Genomic DNA, 25098 nt, shown 5'->3' with positions numbered 1-25098 from the left:
ACATGCTCATATGTGCCTAAAGTATGGTGCCAATGATTGGATAGAATATTCCAGCTGAGGCCAAACCAGTGATTTATAAAGGTTCGCCATAATTTTGCTGCTTTTATACTAAATACCTTGATCTAGAACACCTGGGATCCAATATATTTAATTTTTAAAATAAATTTAGAGTACCCAATTATTTTTTTTTCTAATTAAGGGGCAATTTAGCATGGCCAATCCACCTAAGCTGCAGATCTTTGGGTTAAAACAAAGAAAAGTGCAGCACAGGAACAGGCCCTTCGGCCCTCCAAGCCTGTGCCGACCATGCTGCCCGTCTAAACTAAAATCTTCTCCACTTCCTGGGTCCATATCCTTCTATTCCCAACCTATTCATGTATTTTTCAAGATGCCCCTTAAACATCACTATCGTCCCTGCTCCCACCACCTCCTCCGGCAGCGAGTTCCAGGTACCCACTACCCTCTGTGTAAAAATACTTGCCTCATCCATCTCCTCTAAACCTTGCTCCTCGCACCTTAAACCTATGCCTCCTAGTAATTGACCCCTCTACCCTGGGGAAAAGCCTCTGACTATCCACTCTGTCTATGCCCCTCATAATTTTGTAGACCTCTATCAGGTCGCCACTCAACCTCCGTTGTTCCAGTGAGAACAAACCAAGTTTATTCAACCACTTCTCATAAGCTAATGCCCTCCATACCAGGCAACATCCTGGTAAATCTCTTCTGCACCCTCTCCAAAGCCTCCACATCCTTCTGGTAGTGTGGCGAACAGAATTGAACACTATACCCCAAGTGTGGCCTAACTAAGGTTCTATACAGCTGCAACATGACTTACCAATTCTTATACTCACTGCCCCGACCAATGAAGGCAAGCATGCCGTATGCCTTCTTGACTACCTTCTCCACCTGTGTTTCCCCTTTCAGTGATCTGTGGACCTGTTCACCTAGATCTCTCTGACTGTCAATACTCTTGAGCCTTCTACCATTCACTGTATATTCCCTACCTGTATTAGACCTTCCAAAATGCATTACCTCACATTTGTCCGGATTAAACTCCATCTGCCATCTCTCTGCCCAATTCTCCAAACGATCTAAACCCTGCTGTATCCTCTGACAGTCCTCATCGCTATCCGCAATTCCACCTACATTTGTGTCGTCTGCAAACTTACTAATCAGACCAGTTACATTTCCTCCAAATCATTTATATATACTACGAACAGCAACAACAGGGTTGTGGGGATGAGACCCACGCAGACATGGGGAGAATGTGCAAACTCCACACGGACAGTGACCCAGGGCCGGGATTTGAACCCGGTCCTCAGCACCGTCGGCTGCAGTGCTAACCACTGTGCCACCCCTCAATATGTTTAATAACCTCATTCTCTACCTACTCGGTCACAATAAATAATTTGTACAAAAGTGCCCCCAGATCCTCCTGTTCTTCTTTTAGAATTCTATTCTTTATTTTGTGTTGCCCTTGTATGAAAAGGGGCTGCTTTAACCGCTCAATCAAAAAGGCATCGTTCCACACCTTTCCACCAAAATCTATTGCTTCACATTTCAATTTCTGTGATGTTAATTGAGGGATTAAAATTAGCCAGGACATGAGAGTTAATTCAAGTTCCCTTCTAAGAAGTAGCATCATGGGATCTTTTACACCCACCCACAAAGGTAGATGGGATCTCAGTTTAAAGTCTTGGCACGCCCAACAGTGTATCGTTCCCTCATTACTACACTGTGCTGTCAGCAAGTGTAGTGGAACAACGAGTAGATTTCTTTATTTTTTTTCTACAAGACATGGGCACCACCAGCATTAATTGTCCATTCCTAATTGCAGTTACGAAGGAGCTGCTGAGCTGCCTTCTTGAACTGCTGCAATCCATGTGATGTAAATATACCCCACAGTGCTGTTAGGGAGAGAGTTCCAGGATTTTGACCCAGCCACAGTGATGGAACAGAGATATATTTCCAAGTTAGGATGGTGCGTGGCTTGCAGGTGAACTTGCAGGTGTGATGTTCCCAGATATCTTCTACCCTTGTCCTTCTCGATGGGAGCAGTCCTGGGTTTGGATGGTGCTTTGAAGGAGCCACAATTCCATAAATAAAGACTAATAGAATCTTGTAGTATATAAGGCCATGGAGTACAAGAGGGAAGAAGGAATAACAGATTTACAAAAAACATGATTGGACCAGAATTTAGAGCATGGAGGGCAATTTAATCACTCCCATTATCAAAAGGGCATGCAAGTCATCGAGAGCTTTGACATCCAATGGCATTAGCATTGCTGAATCCCCCACAATGAGCAGCCTGGGGGTTACCATTGATCAGAAAATGAACTGCACTAACCATATTAATACTGTGGCTACCAGGGCAGGTCAAAGGATAGGAATCCTATGATGGGTAACTCACCCGCTGACGCCCCAAAACCTGTCCACCGTCGACAAGGCACGAGTCAATGGTGTAATGGAATACTTTCAACTTGCCTGGATGGGTGCAGCTGCAACAACAAGAAACTCAACACCATCCAGACAAAGCAGTCCACTTGATTGCTTCTCCTTCCAAAAACATTCAAACCTTCCACCACCGGCGAACAGTGACAGTCGTGTGTACCATCTACAAGATGCACTGCAATAACACGTCAAGGTTTCTTAGACAGCACCTTCCAAACCCAGGACCACTACCATCTAAAGGACAAGAGCAGCAGATACCCATGAACCCCACCACCTGGAGATTCCCCTCCAAGTCATTCACCACCCTGATTTAGAAATATAGTGCCGTTCCTTGTCGCTGGGCAAAATCTCCCTAACAGCACAGTGGGTGTGCCTACACCTCAGGAACTGCAGCGGTTCAGGAAGGCAGCTCACCACCACCTTCTGAAGGGCAACTTGGGATGGGCAATACATGCTGGTCTAACCAGTGGCGCCCACATCAATGCATCAATGTTATTTCATTTGGATAATTCAATGGCCGGGAAACTTTTGTTATGAGAATGGTTGAGATATTGACAGTACTTTCACTTGAGTAGTATAAAGATCTATACATAGAATCATAGAATCCCCACAGTGTAGAAGGAGACCATTCAGCCTATCAAGTCTGCACCAACCCTCTGAAAGAGCCTTTATCTAGACCCAATCCCCCAACCTGCCCCTATCACGCCACCTAACCTTTGGACACTAAGTGGCAATATTAGAATAGCCAAACCACCCAACTGCATATCTTTGGACTGTGGAAGGAAACCGGAGCACCCGGAGGAAACCCACGCAAAACACGGGGAGAACGGGCAGTCTCTACACAGTCACCCAAGGCCGGAATTGAACCTGGCTTCCTGGTGTCATGAGGCAGCAGTGCCAACTACTGTGCCGCCACTACCAACTATGAAGGCCTTCTGCTGAATCTCCTTCCTCATCTCAATGATTGGTATTTCAACAAACATACTTCAAAAAGGTCAGCATCAAAGATACATGCTGGCAACCAAAGGGTTAAAAGCAAGTTCAGAGCAACTCCTGGAACATATTGCCATCCAATTTGATTCAAATGTAAACAGCAACTTACAAATGGATTCCACTGAACTAGGATTATTAATAATGGGCGGATACTGCAGCAAATGAAATAATACTCGCCTGTAAATATCAAACATCGAACATCCATTGAGAGTATCTGACTGTCCACAACTGGATTCTATATTAAAGTTAAGTGTAAAATGAAGGAGAGTGGATCTTTCTCTTAGACTACGATGTCTACAGTGGTCAACAATACTTGTAAAGGTAAATGTGAACAATAAAGGCAACATCAGCAGATAGACAATCAAAACATCCAGGCTATTAAAGGCGCTAACTCTTTATCAGTCACATTTCTGTTAAGTAGACCTCTAAAATTGCTCACGTGCAAAACTGAGGAAATATTTTGAACAAAATCATCATCTACAGACACCAAAGGCCAGAGATTTCCCAAACTTTTAAAAAAAAATTCCTATCTAATGTTTGTCCTTCTTTCTTTCTAGCTTTTGAAAATAGGTTCAAATAAATTCTGCTGGAATTGCACCACAGTCACATTCTATGGTAAATAATGTTGCATTGGTGCCTCTCATATTTGTTAATTTACAGCGGCAAGTCCTGGTCACACCCCAAATAATTAATATGTATAATTGCATGAGTCTTAAGACTATTCAATCACTTCCTTAAACTTAGCTGTACATTATTATCATCAAATCCTTTTGCTTTTCAATGCCAACTTGGGCCAGCTTTTTTGATCCAAGAGTCTTTTATGGAAGTATCGGTTTGAAAACAACATTACTTGTTTGGAGAGGCCAGTGAATTGCCCAGTCTCAGGCTATTGATGCATTCTAAATATTACTAATTGAAATTCAGCTCACTTAGAGTTTTGCCTCAGTAACCTTTGAAATCAATCACATTGATGACAGCTAAAAATAATGGAAAGGTAAAATAAGAAAAAAAAGAGTGATCAGAATACTTTGCAACTAACTGATTTGATAGACAGCAAAATTCTTCAACCCAATTATTATTTACCAAATAAGTGGAGTCTAAAAAAATGATATTTCTTGATACTGAATGAATTACCGTCAGTTCATTTGGTTGTTCACTGCCAGTAACAGTTGAAGAACGAGGTCGCCGCGATGGGGTGGCCTGCTGATAAATCATAATTTTTTTTAACACTTTAGCAAATAAAAAACTCTGAAACACAATAAAAGGATGAATTCAGAGATAGGAATTAAGAGGTGAATTTAAAGAGTGAAAAATTAAAAACATGAAAAATACAATGTTTAAAAAAAATTCCGACAAAAAAAAAACTTGAACACAACATTCGTACTTTAGATTTTCAGCTCAGTGGCCCAGTATACACTTCATTTAAGTAATCAAAATTTGAATGATGCTCCTTGTCAAAATTAAGTATGGTAGAGCCCAAAGCTGCAATTTAGTTCATACAGATGAAAAGAAAGATTTTATTCTTTTTAGATACAAATGAGAACAGAAGTAACACTGGGAAAACTTTTCATGCAGTATTAAACAATCTGCAGAATACTGCGTGTCAAAGTTTCTGAAATAGTTTGAAAAGCTGTTCCAGACTTGCGGCATGTAGCCATCTGGGATGGCCACTTCCAGAATACAAAATGGATGATCGCAATGACTGTAGGGAAATATGGACAATGTTGGGAAAGCAAGCAGGCACAGAGCCTGTATGCATATTGGAGAAGGCAGCTCCCAGACGAGACTGAAACTGTAGGTCAATTAACATATTGATGGCCCATCTCCGGGAACAAAGGAAAGACACTCAAGCAACCAATCCAGCTCCAGACACCCCGGCGGTTCCCCAAGCCAAAAGCGTAAAACAAAGCAAGGCCAACGACCACCTAGGGCATGCCCAGCCATCTGGGAACCCACCCCTTTATTGGTCAAGATCAATACCAGTGATCAAGATACGGTCCAATTAATTGGGGCCAAATTCAAGGCCCGCCCGAAAGCGCACGAAGCCCCTTCGGGTATAAGAAGAAACTCCCGAGAGAGAATCGCTCTCTTGGACTCGGCTCTCAAAGCGGAGAGACCCGTCCACCAGCTGCACCAGAAGCAAGTCCAAGGTCAATGCTCACTACCAGATGGACGACCTTAGCTGTTCTGCTGTAACTCTTTGAACCCAACAACCTCAGATCCGAACAACGGCCATTGTTCCCCTGACTGAGTGGGCACCCGAAGTTAAGTATAGGTGTTAGCGTTAGAGATAGTTTAGTTTGTGGTATTTTGTACATGAGTAGATATTGCTGTGTGCGTAAATAAAGAGTATTGACTTTGAACTAACTAACTGGTGCATTGGCTCTTTGATCAGTATTCGGGTTTGAACCTTGTGGCGGTATCGAAAGATACCTGGCAACTCTAGAGCAAACATAATTAGGATTAAGGAAGGCAACCAGATTGACTGCCATATTTATAACCAGATAAATATAGCAATATTTACTGGCGACTCCACTGGGACTCGGCCTAGAAGTGACCTAGTCATTCCGAGAGAACCCATATTTGAATTAGAATCCAATTGGAAAAAGAAAAAGCAAAAGCGTAAGACCAATACTGATCAAATCATCAAAATTCGGAAATGTGTTATTTGCATGCATACTAATTTGGATACAAGGTAAACCTGAGAGATTTTGTTGCGTAAAACTGTCGGGAGTTTTGTAGGCCGGAAAATAGTGGAAGCCGTACCCGTGTTTACATCACCACTTTATCACCCCCTGTTCCAAATTCAGTAGACCCAAGTGAGAAAAATGGCAATGAAGGCAATGGAACACCTTATGAACTCCCAAGAATTCGAGGTCGCAGCGACCAGTAGAGTAGGACAGTGTCCCGTATGGGACGAGGAAATCAAAAAGTACCTCAAAAGGAAAAGATGCCCCCTTTGGAGCGAATTCTGTGCAAATGATGAAACAGGTCCCGGAAGTATAGAGCACACTTGGTGGGAGAACCTGACAGAGATTCATAAGAGCTTCGGGAAAGCTCGCAAGCCGATGGCAATCGTGTCCTGCTTGGCACAATTTAGAGGCACAGAGGAGGTCGTTAGGCCGCTCCGTAGAGAGACTGAGGAGAGAGATAGGAATAGTGAAAGAGATGTGAGCGAATATGAGAGAGAGAACAGGGAACTGAGAGAGCATTTAGCAGCGAGGGACAAAGAGGTGGCTGATGCCAAGCGGGCACACCAATCTTGTCTCGCCCATTTGATCAGTTTTCCGTCCCAATACGACAAAGCCTACCAAGACACGCAACGCGCAGTCTTGGTAAGAGAGGAAACAGAACAAGTTGAACAGTTACAAAAACAGTGTAACGATTTAAAAGCAGCCCTATAAGCACTCCACACTTCCACGATGGAACAAAGGCAGAGCTCGGTAGATCACGCAAAGTGCCAGAAGCAAATTGCAGAACTGCAATCTCTGACTTCTGTTCAGAATGGGTTCCAGAGCACGTTTGGACCCCAATTAGATCAAGAAAACGGCACCGACTGGCAGGAGTTAAACGAAACTGCCCAGAGATATGTACATGGCACATGTACACAGGAAAAACCCCAAAAATGAAAGGTACCCCAACCCCCGACTGCACAGGCAGAACGTACCCCTATGAACCCTGTAACCACACAGCGCAGGGCCACAACAGATGGAGACCCAGATTTACTGTACACGAGCCCATTAACCTTCACTCAATTAAGGGACCCATGTGAGAACATACCCACATTGGACCCCCACCAGTTCTTTGCAAGAGTAAAACAGCAGGCGACCATGTACGGCCTGGATGAAAGAGAGAAAGTGAAGCTCACAGTTTTAAGCATCGACCCTTCAGTCGTGGCAGCCCTTCCCGACCCACAGAATGTAGGAGGAGGCACACTCCAAGAAATGCACACAGCGATTTTAGACGCGATCGGCTATAACAAAGGAGACCCCATAGAAGGCCTAAACAAGTGTAGGCAAAAGAAGACAGAGCACCCCACAGCGTTTGCTGGATGCTTGTGGATACATTTTACTGCGGTGTTTGGAGAGTTAGCCCGCGCCCATTCCCAGATAATATGGCCAAATGGACCTGCATCCTAGTCTCTCATGCGACAGAGGCAGGACAAAGAGCTTGCGCAAATTACAACCCCTCAGACGAGACCCACAATGAGAAATGGGTACTAAAGAGACTGTCCCGCGCTTGGGAACAGTCCATGCAGGGAAAATCAGCTTATGGTAGAGCAGAGGAAGAGTAGGCAATTGCTAACATGCATCCAGTTAGGACACATCACAACCCCGCAGGGGTAAACAAGGGACAAAACGGCCCACAGCAGCCTAAATCCCAAGAATGTTACAATTGCGGACAATTAGGACACTACGCACGAGAATGTCAAGCCCCCCAGAAACAGCAACGGAATCACCCCACCAATGTCTCCCGAAACAGCAACGACACCAATAGCCCCGACCCCCCAACCCAGGGAACCATACCCAAGGGAGCAATGCACCAGAGAGCCTGCTCCACCCTATGTGCCCCAGGGTCATGTTACAACTGTGGGCAGCCAGGACACTTTGCCCGAGATTGTAGGAGACCCCCATCACCAGTTAGACTCTCCCACAGATATGAAAGAGAACATCACCCACAGCATCTACAAGGACCCAGCTGCCCCATGCAAAATGTGAGCGCTTACCCGCCACTTTTCATGGCAGGGACACCTCAGCAATGCCACTTCATGTTTGTTTCTCTCCTTCCTCTCTTCTTCGGTCACACTACACTGACTCCATATGCTAGTTACACCCCAAGCCAAATGTGATTTATGGTATTCTTCTTTCTGATGGAACCTGCACAATTTTGTTATGTTAGTTGGTTGTTTTAAATGTTTGCTACTGTCAATGTTGAATGTTGTTTGTTCACTTAATGTTTTCATGGCCCCACGCCACCACTTCTTTAACGGCCACTGGCAGTTAAAGGAACAATTTTGTCCATGGACAACCATTCATAACTGCTCTTCTGCTTCGAAGGTAGAAGAAGCATAAATGCAACCCCCACGACGACCACACTCTTACGTTCTTGTCCAGTCACTCAGGCAGTGGAGTAACGGCACTGGTCGCCGCCCTGCATGAGGACCCCCCGGTCAGCTACGCTCGGGTAGAGCGCATGCAGCACTGGTCACCGTCCTACCCGGGGATTCCACCCATTCTTACCCGCCGCGGCCCATATGCACCCCATTTTGGCACTTTTAGTTCAAAACTCTTCTGTTTGTTTATGGCGACCCTTGGGTTGCTTCCAAATGCTATTTACATCCTCGAACACTGGGATGGTAGATCTCACAGGCTGCGAGACGACTCGCACTGTGTCAGCTTTTTCTCGGATGTCATGTCCCAAAGATTTGGTTTTAAAAAAAATGAGGGAGTCACAGATGGTGACGAATTATAACGTGTAATTGGCAATAAAAGGACAGACAGACACATGAGATCTTAAACAAGATAATAACAGAAACTATGCTTGTGTCCATAGAACCCCGGAACCACAGAAGCCTCAAAAGGAAGAAAGAAGAAAAGATGAAGACAACCATCATGCTCTACAGTTGGATCTTAGCGGGATCCCTCCAGTTGCGCACGGACGCTACCCCCCTGACCTCTACCACACAGGCCATGAATGTTTCCCACCCCTGCCATACACTGTACCCCAAGATAGTAACCGATACACCGACCTGGTGTGACAAGTTCATAACTTGGTATTCCCTGTCCTACATTGTGGAATCACTATTAGTACTTGCGATACTCTGCAGTGTCGTTCAGAACCTAAGACTCAGGAAATGGCGGAGGAAAGCATCCCGCACTCCGGTATACAATTCAAACCCCCTATTTTCGGACTTCAACAAACCCCCCAATCCCTTTAAGTGAATTAAAGTGCATCCGTTTCTTTTGTGTGTTTATTCGTTCTAATAAAATAAATGTAAAACTCTGTGCTTGACTGCCAAGCCAGAGAGATCTGTGTTGCTGCTATTGTACAGTTTAAAATGTTGTAAATTCTTTTGCTTGATTGAGGAGAGTATAGTTTTTTGTTTTTTTTTCCTTCTTTTTTTAAATTTTAGAGTACCCAATTCATTTTTTCCAATTAAGGGGCAATTTAGCGTAGCCAATCCACCTACCCTGCACATCTTTGGGTTGTGGGGGTGAAACCCACACAGACACGGGGAGAATGTGCAAACTCCTCATAGAAAGTGACCCAGAGCCGGGATCGAACCTGGGACCTCAGCGCCGTGAGGCTGCAGGGCTAACCCAATGCGCCACCGTGCTGCCCCGAGGAGAGTATAGTTAAGGATAGTTAGAGGTTCCAGTTTTTTATTTTATAATGCATGCCTGAATGTCATAGCGCCCCGTAGAATTTTATAATGATGTATGTACATAAAGTAATTTAGGTAACAGTTTCAATTCATAGGAGAGTAGTGTAGGGCCTGTCCTTACTTATGGGTGCCTGACTTAGGAGGAGAACGAAGAAGATACAGTAATTTGATCCTTCACGCTTCGCGTTGAGGATCACAAGGAGGGAGTGTAGCCATCTGGGATGGCCACTTCCAGAATACAAAATGGATGGTCGCAATGACTGTAGGGAAATATGGACAATGTTAAGAAAGCAAGCAGGCACAGAGCCTGTATGCACATTGGAGAAGGCAGCTCCCAGATGAGAATGAAACTATAGGTCAATTAACATACTGATGGCCCATCTCCGGGAACAAAGGAAAGACACTCAAGCAACCGATCCAGCTCCAGACACCCCGGCGCCAGTTCCCCAAACCGAAAGCGTAAAACAAAGCAAGACCTACGGCCACCTAGGACATGCCCAGCCATCAGGGCACCCACCCCTTTATTGGTCAAGATCAATACCAGTGATCAAGATACGGCCCAATTAATTGGGGCCAAGTTCAAGGCTCGCCCAAAAGCGTGCGAAGCCTCTTCGGGTATAAGAAGAAACCCCCGAGAGAGAATCACTCTACTGGACTCGGCTCTCGAAGCAAAGAGACCCGTCCACCAGCTGCACCAGAAGTAAGTAAGTCCAAGGTCAACGCTCGCTACCAGACGGACGACCTTAGCTGTTCTCCTGTACCACTTCGAACCTAATGGCCATTGTTCCTCTGACTGAGTGGGCACCCGAAGTTAAGTATAGCGTCAGCGTTAGAGATAGTTTAGTTTGTAGTATTTTGTGCATGCGTAGATATTGCTGTGTGTGTAAATAAATAGTATTGACTTTGAACTAACTAACTGGTGCATTGGTTCTTTGATCAGTGTTCGGGTTTGAACATTGTGCCGGTATCGAAAGATACCTGGCGACTCTAGAGCAAACATAATTAGGATTAAGTAAGGCGACCATATTGTCTGCCATATTTATAACCACATAAATATAGCAACATTTACTGCCCGACAGTTTTACGCAACAAAATCTCTGAGGTTTACCTTATATCCCTGTTAGTACGCATGCAGATAACACATTTCCGAATTTTGATGGTTTGAACAGTATTGGTCTTACGCTTGTGGTTTTTCTTTTTCCAATTGGATTCTAATTCAAATTTTGGCTCTCTCTCGGAGTGACTGGGTCACTTCTAGATCGAATCCCGTCAGATGTCGCCAGTAAATATTGGTATATTTATCTGGTTATAAATATGGCAGTCAATATGGTCACCTTCCTAGGCCGTATCTTGATCACTCGTATTGATCTTGACCAATAAAGGGGTGGGTGCCCTGATGGCTGGCCGTGTCTTTGGTGGCCATTGGCCTTGCTTTGTTTGTGTCTTTCTGGTGGCGAGATGTCTGCAATTGTATCGGTTACTTGAGTGTCATTCCTTTGTTCCCGGAGATAGGCCATCAATATGTTAATTGACCTACAGTTTCAGTCTCGTCTGGGAGTAGCCTTCTCAATACCCATACAGGCTCTGTGCCTGCTTGCTTTCCCAACATTGTCCATATTTCCCTACAGTCATTGCAATCATCCATTTTGTATTTTGGAAATGGCCATCCCAGATGGCTACAGTAGCTTCATAGAAAATAGGAGGAGGAGGCCATTTGGCTCTTCAAGCCTGCTCCACCAATTATGATGATCATGGCTGGTCATCCAGCTCAATAGCTGTTCCTGCCTTCTCCCATACCCTTTGATCCCTTTTACGCATGAGCTATATCTAACTCCTTCTTGAAACATACAGGGTGGGATTCTCCATTGGCTGATGCCGGAATCGCAAAATATGATTGGGTGGAGAATTGATTCTGACGCCAAAATCGTGGCGGGTGCTGATTTGACGCCAAACCCCAATTCTCCATCACCTCGACAGTGGCATCAATGCGGTCCGGAACGTGTGAGCAGTAAACACCATTTGCATGTCATTAGTGAGCCTGGCCCATTATTTTCCAGGGTTTCCACGATGCTCCACCTCCGATGGGCGCAGTTCACTTGTGCTTTTAAAAATCATGAAACCGGCATCGTGGCTGCTGGGGGAAAGAGAGGGGGTATGGAAAGTGTCCAACATCGCCATAGTTTGCTGACAGTTGTGCGCTGGCCGGGGGGCTTCTGCCAGGGCTGGGGGGAGTAGCAAGGGGGGTGGCCAGGAGGTGGGCTGTGGGATCGGGGTGGACGGGAATGGAACACCATTGTTGTAGCTGGCAAAGCAGCCATGCAGCTGCGCACACCGCTAACAGCCCACTGTGAACTTAGGGCCACGGGTCGTATAGGTGTCCCCCCAAGACAACACCCCCCCCCCCCCCCCCCGAGGTGCCCTCTGGCCCCAGCCGACACATCAACTGTATGGCCAAACTCCAGCACAACCAGTGCCATTTTGTTGGTTGGGTGAGTGTGTGCGGGGATTGTAATGTGTATATGCGGCTGCAGCTTGTCAGCCTCCCGAGTGTCAATCACGGACCTGGCGAATCCCGTACAGTATTCAATGGAATCGATGGTGTTCCACATGGCACTGGTGCTAACCCCTCTACAGTTGCTGAATTGATCCAGGTTCGCTGCCAGTTTTGCTGTTGTGAAAGTCCACGAATTCTGCGTCGGTGTCAGCACTTAGTCTCAGAAATAGAGAATCCCAACCCCAGTGTTTTGGCCTCAACTGCTTTCTGTGGTAGCGGATTCCACAGGTTCACCACTCTCTGGGTGAAAAGGTTCCTCCTCCTCTCAATCCTAAATGGCCCACCCCATATCCTCAGACTGTGACTCCTGGTTCTGGACACACCGACCATCAGGAACATCCTTCCTGCATCTACTCTGTCTCGCCCTGTTAGAATTTTATAGGTGTCTATGAAGTCTCTCCTCATTCTTCTGCATTCCAGCGAATATAATCTGAACCGACTCAATCCCTCCTCATATGTCAGTCCCACCATTCCAGGAATCAATCTGATAAACCTTTCCTGCACTCCCTCGATAGCAAGAACATCCTTCCTCAGATAAGGAGGCCAAAACAGTCAGCAATATTCCAGGTGTGGCCTCACCAAGGCCCTGTATAATTGCAGCAAGACATCCTTCTCCTGTATTCAAATCCTGTCACTATGAAGGCTAACATACCATTTGCCTTCTGAACCACCGTGGCATCTGCATGCTTACCTTCAGCGACCAGTGTATGAGGGCACCCACATCTCGTTACACATTCCGCTCTCTAAATTTATAGCCATTCAGATAATAATCTGCCTTCCTGTTTTTGTGAGAAAAGTGGATAACCTCACATTTACCCACATTATAGGGCATCTTTCATGCATTTGTCCACTCACTCAACTTGTCCAAATCATACTGAAGCATCTCTGCATCCTCCTCACAGCTCGCCCTCCCAACCAGCTTTGTGTCATCTGCAAATTTGGAGCTATTACATTTAATTCCCTCATCTAAGTCATTAATATATACATATATATATATATATATATATATATAATGTCAATAGCTGGAGTCCTAGCACCGATCCCTGTGGTACCCCTGTGCTCACTGCTTAGCATTTAGGAAAAGACTCTTTGTTTCCTGTCTGCCAACCAGTTTTTTATCCATCTCAATACACTACCCCCAGTCCCATGAGCTTAAATTTTACACGCTAATCTGGTACTTTGCCGAAAGCCTTTTGAAAGTTTGAATAAACCACATCCACTGGCACCCCCTCATCAAATCTGTGAATTACATCCTTAAAGAATTCCAGTAGATTAGTGAAACAAGATTTCCCTTTTGTAAATCCATACTACTCGGTCCGATCCTGCCATTGTTTTCCAAGTGCTCTATTAAATCTTCTATAATGGACTCTAGAAATTTCCCCAATACCAACATGTAGCTGACTGATCTATAATTCCCTGTTTTCTCTCTACCTCCCTTTCTAAATAATGGGGCTACATTAACTACCCACCAAACTGTCGGAACTGTTCCAGAGTCGATAGAATCTTGAAAGATGAACACCAATGCATTTACTATTTCTGGGAACACTTCCTTAAGTACTCTGGGATGCAGATTATCAGGCCCCGGGGATTTATCGACCTTCAGTCACAACAATTTCACCAGTAGCTGGGGGAAAGGCAATTATGATGCGATGAGGCAGGACTTAGGATGCATAGGATGGGGAGTGAAACTGCAGGGGATTGTCACAATTGAAATGTGGAGCTTGTCCAAGGAACAGCTACTGCGTGTCCTTGATAAGTATGTGCCTGTTAGGCAGGGAGGAAGTGGTCGAGCGAGGGAACCATGGTTTACTAAAGTAGTTGAATCACTTGTCAAGAGGAAGAAGGAGGCTTATGTAAAGATGAGACGTGACGGTTCAGTTAGGGCGCTCGAGAGTTACAAGTTCGCTAGGAAGGACCTAAAGAGAGAGCTAAGAAGAGCCAGGCGAGGACATGAGAAGTCTTTGGCAGGTAGGATCAAGGATAACCCTAAAGCTTTCTATGGGTATGTCAGGAATAAAAGAATGACTAGGGTAAGAGTAGGGCCAGTCAAGGACAGTTGTGGGAAGTTGTGCGTGGAGTCAGAGGAGATAGGAGAGGTGCAAAATTAATATTTTTTGGCAGTATTCACGTAGGAAAAAGACATTGTTGTCGAGGAGAATATTGAGATACAGGCTTCTAGACTAGAAGGGCTTGAGGTTTATAAGGAGGAGGTGTCAGCAATTCTGGAAAGTGTGAAAATAGATAAGTCCCCTGGGCCAGATGGGATTTATCGTAAGATTCTCTGGGAAGCTAGGGAGGAGATTGCTGAGCTTTTGGCTTTGATCTTTATGTCATCATTGTCTACAGGAATAGTGCCAGAAGACTGGAGGATAACAAATGTTGTCCCCTTGTTCAAGAATGGGAGTAGAGACAACCCCGGTAACTGCAGACCAGTGAGCCTTACTTCTGTTGTGGGCAAAGTCTTGGAAAGGTTGAGAAGAGATATGATAGGATGTTAAATCACCTGGAAAGAAATAATTTGATTAGAGATAGTCACCACGGTTTTGTGAAGGGTAGGCCGTGCCTCACAAACCTTATTGAGTTCTTTGAGAAGGTGACCAAATAGATGGACGAGGGTAAAGCAGTTGATGTGGTGTATATGGATTTCAGCAAAGCATTTGATAAGGTTCCCCACGGTAGGCTACTGCAGAAAATATGGAGGCATGGGATTCAGGGTGATTTAGCAGTTGGATCAGAAATTGGCTAGCTGGAAGAAGACAAAGGGTGGTGGTTGATGGAAAATGTTCATCCTGGAGTTCAGTTACTAGTGGTGTACCACAAGGATCTGTTTTGGGGCAACTGCTTTTTGTCATTTTTATAAATGACCTGGAGGAGGGCGTAGAATGTTGGGTGAGTAAATTTGTAGGTGACACTAAAGTCAGTGGAGTTGTGGATAGTGCTGAAGGATGTTATGGATTACAGAGGGACATAGATAAGCTGCAGAGCTGGGCTGAGAGGTGGCAAATGGAGTTTAAAACAGAAAAGTGTGAGGTGATTCATTTTGGAAGGAGTAACAGGAAGACAGAGTACTGGGCTAATGGTAAGTTTCTTGGTAGTGTGGATGAGCAGAGAGATCCCGGTGTCCATGTACATAGATCCCTGAAAGTTGCCACCCAGGTTGAAAGGGTTGTTAAGAAGGCGTACGGTGTGTTAGCTTTTATTCGTAGAGGAATTGAGTTTCGGAGCCATGAGGTCATGTTGCAGTTGTACAAAACTCTGGCGCGGCCGCATTTGGAGTATTACGTGCAGTTCTGGTTGCCGCATTATAGGAAGGATGTGGAAGCATTGGAAAGGGTACAGAGGAGATTTATCAGGTTGTTGCCTGGTATGGAGGGAAGCTCTTATGAGGAAAAACTGAGGGACTTGAGGCTGTTTTTGTTAGAGAGAAGGTTAAGAGGTGACTTAATTGAGGCATACAAGATGATCAGAGGATTAGATAGGGTGGACAGCGAGAGCCTTTTTCCTCGGATGGTGAGGTCTAACATGAGGGGCCATAGCTTTAAATTGAGGGGAGATAGATATAGGACAGATGTCAGAGGTAGGTTCTTTACTCAGAGAGTAGTAAGAGTGTGGAATGCCCTGCCTGCAACAGTAGTGGACTCGCCAACATTAAGGGCATTTAAATGGTCATTGGATAAACATATGGATGATAAGGCAATAGTGTAGATGGGCTTTAGAGTGGTTTCACTGGTCGGCGCAACATCGAGGGCCGAAGGGCCTGTACTGCGCTGTAATGTTCTATGTTCTGTAACACCATTTCTCTACTTCTACTGATTTCCTTCAGCTCCTCCATCTCACTAAACACTGTTCCCAAAATTTCTGGTATGCTATCTATCAGTGTCCTCCTTTGGGGAGACAGACCAAAGTTTGCATTTAATTGGTCAGCTATTTCTTTGTTCCCAATTACAAATTGTTTCTAACTGTAAGATACCTACATTTGTCTTCACCAATCTTCATCCATGTGCTCCCTTTAAGTAACATTCCCCAATCCATCATAGCCAATTCATGCTTCACACCTCTGTTGTTTCTTGCATTTAGATTCAAAACTCTAGGCTCATAATCAACTATGTCACTCTCCATCTCGATAAAGAATTCTATCATATTATGGCTGCTCATTTCCATGGGGCCTCACACAACTGTATTTCCAATGATTACTTTCTCATTGCACAATATCCAGTCGAGGATGGCCTGTTCTCTAGTTGGTTCCTCAGAAAATCATTCCGTATGCATTCCAGGAATTCCTCCTCTATGGTATTGTTACTAATTTGATTTGTCCAATCTATATGCAGACTAAAGTCACCCAGAATTACTGATGTCCCTTCATCGCATGCTTCTCTTATCTCCTTTTTAATGCTATTCTCAACATCACTACAACAGTTTGAGGGTCTATATACAACCCCCAAAAGCATTTTTTACTTCTTTGTGCTTTTCAGCTCCACTCAAATTCCACATCTTCGGAGCCAATACTTTTCCTCAGTATTGAGTTAATTTCCTATTTAACCAGCAACTCAACTCCATCACCTCTTCCCTTCTCCCTGTCTTTCCTAAATACTGAATACCCTTGGATGTTCAGTTCCCCACCCTGGTCATCTTGTAACCATGTCTCCGTAGTCCTGACTATGTCATACCAGTTTACATCCATTTGCACGATTAATGCTCCACGCGTTAAGACACAAAGCTAGAAGGATGGTCTTTTTAAGCGTTGTTTGTCCTGTTCCCGCTATTTTTCACTGAGGCCTTGTTTTATTCTGGCCCTTGATTTTTCTGGCCAACAGTTTTCTTATTCCCCTGACTATTTTATTCTTGTCCTTAATTCCCCCGCCTCTGACTCCTTGCACAGTTCCCATCCCCCCTCCCCACGCCATTTTAGTTTAAACCTATCCCAATCACTCTTGCAAACATTCCCTCAAGGACATCAGTCCGAGTTCTTCCCAGGTGAAACTTGTCCTGTTTGCACTGCTCCCAACTCCTCCAGAACTGATTCTAATGTCCCATGCATCAGAAACCCTCTCACTCGCACCATCTCTTCAGCCACATATTCATCCCATATATCCTGCGTTTTCTACTCTGACAAGCACGTGGTACTGGTAGCAATCCTGAGACCTTTGAGGTCCGACTTCTAACTTTGTTCCAAACTCCCATATTCTGCTCTTCATCCTTTTTTTTTTAACCTATGCCATTTGTACCAATGTGTACCATGACCACTGGCTTATTCCCCCCCCCCCCCCCACCCCCCCCCCCCCCCCCCCCCCACCCCACCTGGTCCTGTAACCACTCTGAGACATCCTTGACCCCAGCACCAGGGAGGCAACATACCATCCTGGAGTCTCGTTTGCAGGGAGTCGATGTTCGTGAGCTGCCCAAGCTCCAGCTGAGAAGCTTGGAACTGAGTAGTGGGGCCCCATTATACATCATGGTGGTTTGATTCCACAGGAAGGGTGGTCAGGTGAGTACACAGTCAGCTAAAGCCAGAGGTGAGATTGAAAGATAGAGCAAACTGGAGGCTTGAATTGTTAAGTTAAAGAATTAATTCAAGAAGGGAAGTTTTTTTTGGAATAATGATTATTGACTTCCTCTCCTTCTTTTCGAAGTCTTTTTCTTCTATTTGACTTTGCTTCCTTCTTGAAATGAAAACTAGATATGGACAAAAAAAAATTAATGCACAAGTGCAAATGGGCCATTCAGGATCAACATACTGGATTGGTTTGGCAAAAAAGGCTCTGCCTCTTGTCATTAAGACACAAAATACTAATACAACTGACAAATATGTAGCGATTTATTCATTGATGGAATGTGGACATCACTGGATGTGATGCAGATCAAGGCCAGCAGCATGGTTCAATTCCCATACCGGCTGAGGTTATTCATGGAGGCCCGCCTTCTCAACCTTGCCCCTCGCCTGAGGTGTGGTGACATATCAGCCATGAATGAATGAAATGAAAATTGCTTATTGTCACAAGTAGGCTTCAATGAAGTTACTGTGAAAAGCCCCTAGTCGCCACATTCCGGCGCCTGTCATGGGAGGCTGGTATGGGAATCGAACCGTGCTGCTGGCCTGCTTGGTTTGCTTTAAAAGCCAGTGATTTAGCCCAGTGAGCTAAACCAGCCCAGATTGAATGATGGAGCAGACTCGATGGGCTGAATAGCCGAATTCGGTTCCTATATTTAATGGTCTTATTGTTATTTATGTTTTGCTTTTGAACAATGAAAATGCTTTCTCTTAAGGAAACAATTTTTTGGCACCATGGTTAAAAGCATGAATGAATCAGTATGAAACTAATGAATCTGAGAGTCCAGAATTCACAGATGATTTAGTTCGTCAAAATATTAAAGATTGGCTTGATTTTCGCTGTTTTACAGGACATTATTGCCATTTTAGTCTTTGCCAAGATTCCCCCTGGCGTTTCTGCGCATGACAAATGACATCAACTGCCTCATAGCAAGAACTTGAGTTATTTTCTGCTCCCCAACAACAAAGTACAAAGTCCATCGTCCCAATTAGCTACATTGCAAATGTCTATTCTACATCAGGTTTCTCATCTACTGTGGCACGAATTGTCCCACAAGCCAATGCGGCAGCCACATCAATTTTACAAACTGGCTCTGAGCATCAGCAAGTGCATCTTCCCAATACACCACAAAAAGCCTAATTGGGCATTTTGTGCTCCTTCCCAATTCTTGAGGGTAAAGCAGTGTTTTTCAAACTTTTTTTCCCAGCTACCCACTTTTACCAAATCGGCCCTCATGACCCATACCGTGTTCACTTGCTACTCAGGTGAGTCTGTCCTCACTTTTATGCATTTAAAATTAATATATCCTTCTCACTTATGATGTTAAATTGCAATCACTTCTGCATGCTTAAAGCAAGATGTTGCATGGCAACAAAAGAGTTCCACCTTGTGTATTGCACATTTCACTTACCAACAAACAGTTTTATACCCTGACACCCCAGCAAAATTTGAAGGAAGGTTGCTATGCCCAATATGCTGTGGGTTGAGACTGCATTTAATCCCACGTCAAGGTAACAACCGAAAATGGAAAGTCCTATCCAATATTTTAGATGTGGAAAATGCAGTGCAGTCTAGATTCTTGACTGACAACTCCACCTCAAGATCTGACCACGACAGATTCACAGTTTCAATGAGTCAGACTCATTTTAAGGACACTTATATTTTCCTGTTGGTTAATGCAGGGCTTCTGCTCGTATAACATCTGTTCTGCTTACAGAATTCAATATGCTGCGATTTACACTGTTCACGTGCCAATGTAGGAACCATCTCAAAAATACATTTGCATACGTACTTTCTCTTCTTCTCCCCACTTAAAAAATCCATTGTTGTTTTCCTGCACTTTACTTTTTTTCTACAGTTTATTACCTGGTTACAATGCTGTATTCATCTTTCCCTATACAAATTTTCCCCAATCCTGAAGCATAGAGGTTTCCATCAAACTACATTTGTTGCATCTACTAACTAATCCGTGTTGTATTTTTCATCTACCCATTTATCCCAGAATGGTCTCTCTTTCTAGCCATTCTTCCTTTGTTCCACATCTTCACTTGTTTCTAGAAAGCCAACAGTTCAGTTTCGCAGAATTACATAGACTCAAGTGCAACAATTATTTTTCGGAGGAAAACTAAATTTTCATACACAGGAACGTTCCCAACTCTTCCGTGCCTTGTAGCGAATCCCATGTGTTCTGAAGAAGGAATGCTAATTGAGGGGGTTAAACAGTTTCCAAAGCAAGGCCTTGCAATAAAGTCTCAAAGAGTAAACTATTTAGACAGATAGGAAGTAAACTAGAAGTTACTTAAATTATTTACCATTGATGTTTGAGGATGATCTCCAACGCCATCTGTCACACTAGAGGAACGTATCCTTGCAAGTGATTCAGCCTGAGAAGCAGAACAAAATGTTAATTTTATGAAGGCTGTTTTTTTTTTGATGAACAATATTGGTTCAATGGCAACAAACTCATACTGTCAGTATCTTCACACAACTGACACCACGTTTTCCCCCTGCCGCATTTTGTTTCATTGTACTAACTTCCAAGTGTTGCAGCCACAAAATCAAAAGCAGGAGCACGCAGGGTGCTCTGTGTGTGACCATTACGTATCTGAGGTTTCCATCAAGAAATAAAGAAAAACTGAAATTGTCTGTTCCTTTTCATTCTCTTCAGTACACCCATGCTGCGGATGACCTATTAAGAACCTTCTGATAAAAAGTAGATTAGAACAATTCATTAATGCTACCTTTGGACGAACACAGATGTAAATATCGGAGGCACAAAACTAGTTCCTGCTACTGAAGCAAGCTTTTGAGTAGTAACACGTGAAAATACCACACAATCCAGTCATTCGCTTAGAATTAAGAAAACAATTATGAACTATTTTCCGGCAGCATAACCACTTCATCTTTCAAAAGCTGCAACAAAAACATAAGTGCAACATTTCTTCAAGGAAATCCAAGCTATGTTCAGGATCTCTTCTGAACATTCGATCGAGAAAATGCTAGTACAAGGGATTAAACAGTTTCTAAAGGAAGGTCTTACAAGAAAGTATAAAGTGTAAACTATTAAGATAGATGGAAAGCAAACATAAAATTACTCAAGTTATTTACCATCGATTCTTGAGCATGGTGTCCAGCTTCCCGGCCTTTTGGCTAAGATCAAGAATAGGATCAAGTGTGAGAACAGGTGTAAAGCCTGCTTTTGTTAGTTTGGGTCTAGGTATGTCTTTTGTGGGAAGCATGAATTGGATTTAATTTGAATTGGTATTTGGAGCAAGCAAGGGGATGAATTAAGATGCACCCGGTCCACTCAACACATTGGCTTTGTAACTCTGAGAAAGGAATAAAATTAGGGGAAAAAAACATAATCTGCCACACTATTGGAACAGGTGTTGGCTATTCCAAAGTGACTCTCAATATATGATTTTGAATACAAAGTTAATTCTTCGTGATGCAGTCAGTATAAACTGGCAGTTAATTTACTATCACTTGACAAGATGCATCCTTTCATTTCACTAGTTAGAGCAGGAAGGCTGACAGCTAAGACTTTTCTCTGAGAACTGTTATTTAGAAAGAACTCTGGAGGCTGGCTAGAAGTGGGTCCCAACTCAAGGAAGAGAACTAATTGTGAGGAAGAATAATCAGAACGCAAAAAATAACTATTCTTACTGAACTGTCCTATCTTTGGTAGATAACACCACAGGATTGAAGTTTGATTTTTTCATTCATTCACCCCTCAGGTGGTTCCTTGCTTACCTGAATGTGCAATTTCAAACTGGAGTCTGGTTACTTAAAAATGGTGACGCAAGCCTGATCAGTGTTAAAAGTTTTATAGATAGTCGGATAGGCCAGAAGAGGAGTTATATATCTATATCAACCAGGCTGCTTTACTAAAATTTTTTTTTAAATGAAGGAAGACTTTACCCTGACATGCCTGGCTAGTCATGACTCATACCAGAGCAATTTTTAACCTTCAGATACCAACAAGGACCTCCTTACTTTTAAGACTATAAGACATAGGAGCAGAATTAAGTCACTCGGCCTAAAGAGGAATAAATGCCCCTTGAATGTAGAAAAACAAATTTGAAAGAAATACACCAGCCCACTTTACATTTCCAAGGCAGAGCTCTGGCCAAAGGAGACAGTGGGCAGGATTCTTCATTTGGGAGGCTATGTTCTCCAGCCGGAGCAGAATTGCACCTGATTGGCGTTCCTGCTGGGACCGCAATTCAGGAAGCAATTCCCAATCCTTAGCCATGTAAATGTTTGTAGAGTGAGGATTACAAGGGATTCCCTAGGGAATCACTATTTATTGGGGGATTTTGAGTGGGCTGGGCCCCTCCTCCCCCATAACACAATTTCGGCCCCTCCACCCAAAGGATTTTCTGGGGCACGCCATGCCCCTCACTCTCTAGTATGGGGCCGGGGGGGGTGGTGACCTGATCCACAGAGACCCACTGAATAAAGAGACTCCCCCTCGCCAGGAGAGACCCCTGCCTGGATGCCCCCCCAGAAGTGAGACCCTGTCTGGAAGCTAGAGAGCAATTCAGACTGAAGCAAGTGAAAAGAAAACACTGATTTAAAACTCAGCTGGTCAATGTATCTGTTGGTTCAGGTAGAGGAAGCAGGACTTGTTAATTCCAGGAGAGAGAAAAAACAGTCAATTGGGTTTAAACCGCCTCAGATCTCTGATCTGCAAGCCAATCTTATTTTAACCTGGCTGATCTAATTTTAACCTCAATTTCTCAATCTTGCATACCCCTGCTTGTCAGGAGTCTATCCATTTCTGCCTTAGAAGATATTAAAGGAATCTGCCTCAACCAACTTTTGAGGAGGAGAGTTTGAAAGTCTCACAACATTAGAGAAAATGTTTCTTCATCTGTCTTATATGGGCAATCCCTTATTTTTAACCAGCAGCCCCTAGTTCTAGATTCTACCACAAGAGAAAACATCCACTGCACATCCACCCTGACAAGATGTTATGTGTGTCAATTATGTCACGTCTTACTCTTTTAAACCCTAGCGGATGCAAACTTAGCTTGCCCAGCCTTTCCTCATGAGACAACCCTCCAGGTACTAATCTAGTAAACCACCTCTGGACTGCTTCTAATGCATTTACCGCTTTCCTTAACTAAGGAGACCAACACTGTACACAGTACTCCGGATGTGGTCTCACCAATGCCCTGTATAATAGAAGCATAATCGCCCTACTCTTGTATTAATTTATTTTTGCAATAAAATATAACATTCTATTAGCTTTACTAATTACTATCTGCACCTGCATCCTAACCTTTTGCGATTCATGCAGGACACCCAGATCCTTCTGCATCTCAGAGCTCTGCAATCTCTCACCGTTTAGATCAATTTTTATTCATCCTGCCAAAATGGGCCTCGCATTTTCCCACGTTATATTCCATTTGCCAGATCTCTTCCTACTCATGTCACATCACTATGACTTTTTGCAGCCTTCCCTTGCCCTCTTCACAACTTACTCGTCCACCTATTTTTCTGTCCACAGCAAATTTAGCCAGCATACCATCAGTCCTTTCACCCAAATCACTGATAGAAATTGTATACGTAGTGTTGCGGTCTCAGCACTGATCTCTGTGGCACCACCATGGGAAAATTATAGTTGGAAACTGGGCAGTTCAATAAATAATACCACAAATAAAAACATGGAAATAAATAATCTGGTGACATACAAGGTTATGGTAGATGAAGGCACTGCTGTTGAAGCAGTCATACTCACAGGAGGTGGACCAATCTGTTCCCCATTTGACTCTGCAGCAACCTGTAATCTTCTATTTAGCTCATCGGAGAGATCTGGTGGACTGCTCTCAGATACGCCTGGTGGAGTGGCAGGTGGCGGTAACGGTTGGAAAAGTTGATCACCGTCGAGAATCAATTCTTCAGAAATGGGTTCCCATGGCTGCACAGCAAAGCAAATCAATACCATTTTGCTATGGCAATAATCTACATTTTCTAAATGACTTTCTTAGACAACCAAATGTGTGCCTGAGCACATAGGTTTTAAAGAGAAACTGCAGTGAGTTGATAGAAAATACATATCTGCACATTGTTAGCATTTCTCAAACAAGTGCATTCTGTGCAATATTTTCCAGCCACATGTATCAAGTCATTATGGTAACAGACTGCCACCCAGCTTTAAAACACAATCACTTAAAGCAATGCAATGAGCATGTGTAGTTTTGATCCCCACTTAATTCCTACTTTGAACTATGCTGAGCTGGCAAAAGTTGAACAGAGGTATGCTGACCTCCAGAATTCAGGAGAGCTGGAGAGGAGAAGAATCTGATACCATATTACAGCCCGAGTAGCCTATAATAGGTTCTGGCAGGAACCTAAAGAGGCATCAAAGGACATCTGGGTGTCATGCTTTTAGTTATGATCATGGTATTGTGTCAAATATTGCTCCCCTAAGCTTGTGAGCACTTTCTCAAACCAGATGTCAACTTTAATAGACAATAACTACATTTTTTTAGTATTTTCTCATGGGGCACGAGCATCACTAGCAAGGCCAGGATTTGTTTCTCATCGCTAATTGGTTGCCTTCTTGATCTGCTGCTGTCCATCGGGCAGCACGGTAGCACAGTGGTTAGCACAGTTGCTTCACAGCTCCAGGATCCCAGGTTCGATTCCCAGCATGGGTCACTGTCTGTGTGTTCTCCCTGTGTGTGCGTGGGTTCCTCCGGGTGCTCCGGTTTCCTCCCACGGATCAAAGATGTGCAGGTTAGGTGGTTTGCCCATGATAAATTGCCCTTAATGTCTAAAAAGGTTAGGTTGGATTACTGGATTACAGGAATTGAGTGGAGGCATGGGCTTAAGCGGGGTGCTCTTTCCAAGGGCTGGTGCAGACTCGATGGGCTGAATGGCCTCCTTTTGCACTGTAAATTCTATGATCTGGCATATGTATACCAATAGTGCTGTTACCGCAATGACAGTGAAGGGACTGTAATAGTGTCAAGTCAGGATGGTGTGCTCTTAGAGGAGGATTTGCAAGCAGTGGAGTTCCCATGCACCTGTGTCCTTCTTGGTGGTAGAGATCACGGGTTTGAAAGATGCTGTCAAAAGAAATATGGCGAGCTGCTGCAGTGCATCTTGTAAAAGGTATACACTGTTTCCACTGTGCATCGGTGGTGAATTAAATG

General features: G+C 44.0%; 1 protein-coding gene across 13 annotated transcripts in view; it reads right to left on the bottom strand.

The window, feature by feature from the left end:
• The window catches only part of nedd4l (NEDD4 like E3 ubiquitin protein ligase), a 542434-nt gene that overhangs the window by 110026 nt on the left and 407310 nt on the right, over positions 1–25098 (bottom strand). For 7 of the 13 annotated variants that reach the window (XM_038790576.1, XM_038790577.1, XM_038790585.1 and 4 more), the window contains 3 exons: positions 23679–23858; positions 20245–20316; positions 4579–4647 (listed from right to left, as the gene is read on the bottom strand). In XM_038790576.1, coding sequence (XP_038646504.1) covers positions 4579–4647; positions 20245–20316; positions 23679–23858 — 321 coding nt within the window. The remainder of the gene's footprint in view (positions 1–4578; positions 4648–20244; positions 20317–23678; positions 23859–25098) is intronic. The other 6 variants (XM_038790581.1, XM_038790582.1, XM_038790583.1 and 3 more) reach the window with 2 other exon arrangements.

This window comes from Scyliorhinus canicula, chromosome 3 (assembly GCF_902713615.1).
Source record: "Scyliorhinus canicula chromosome 3, sScyCan1.1, whole genome shotgun sequence".
NCBI lineage: Eukaryota > Metazoa > Chordata > Chondrichthyes > Carcharhiniformes > Scyliorhinidae > Scyliorhinus > Scyliorhinus canicula.
This window is presented reverse-complemented; position numbering and strand designations above follow the sequence as displayed.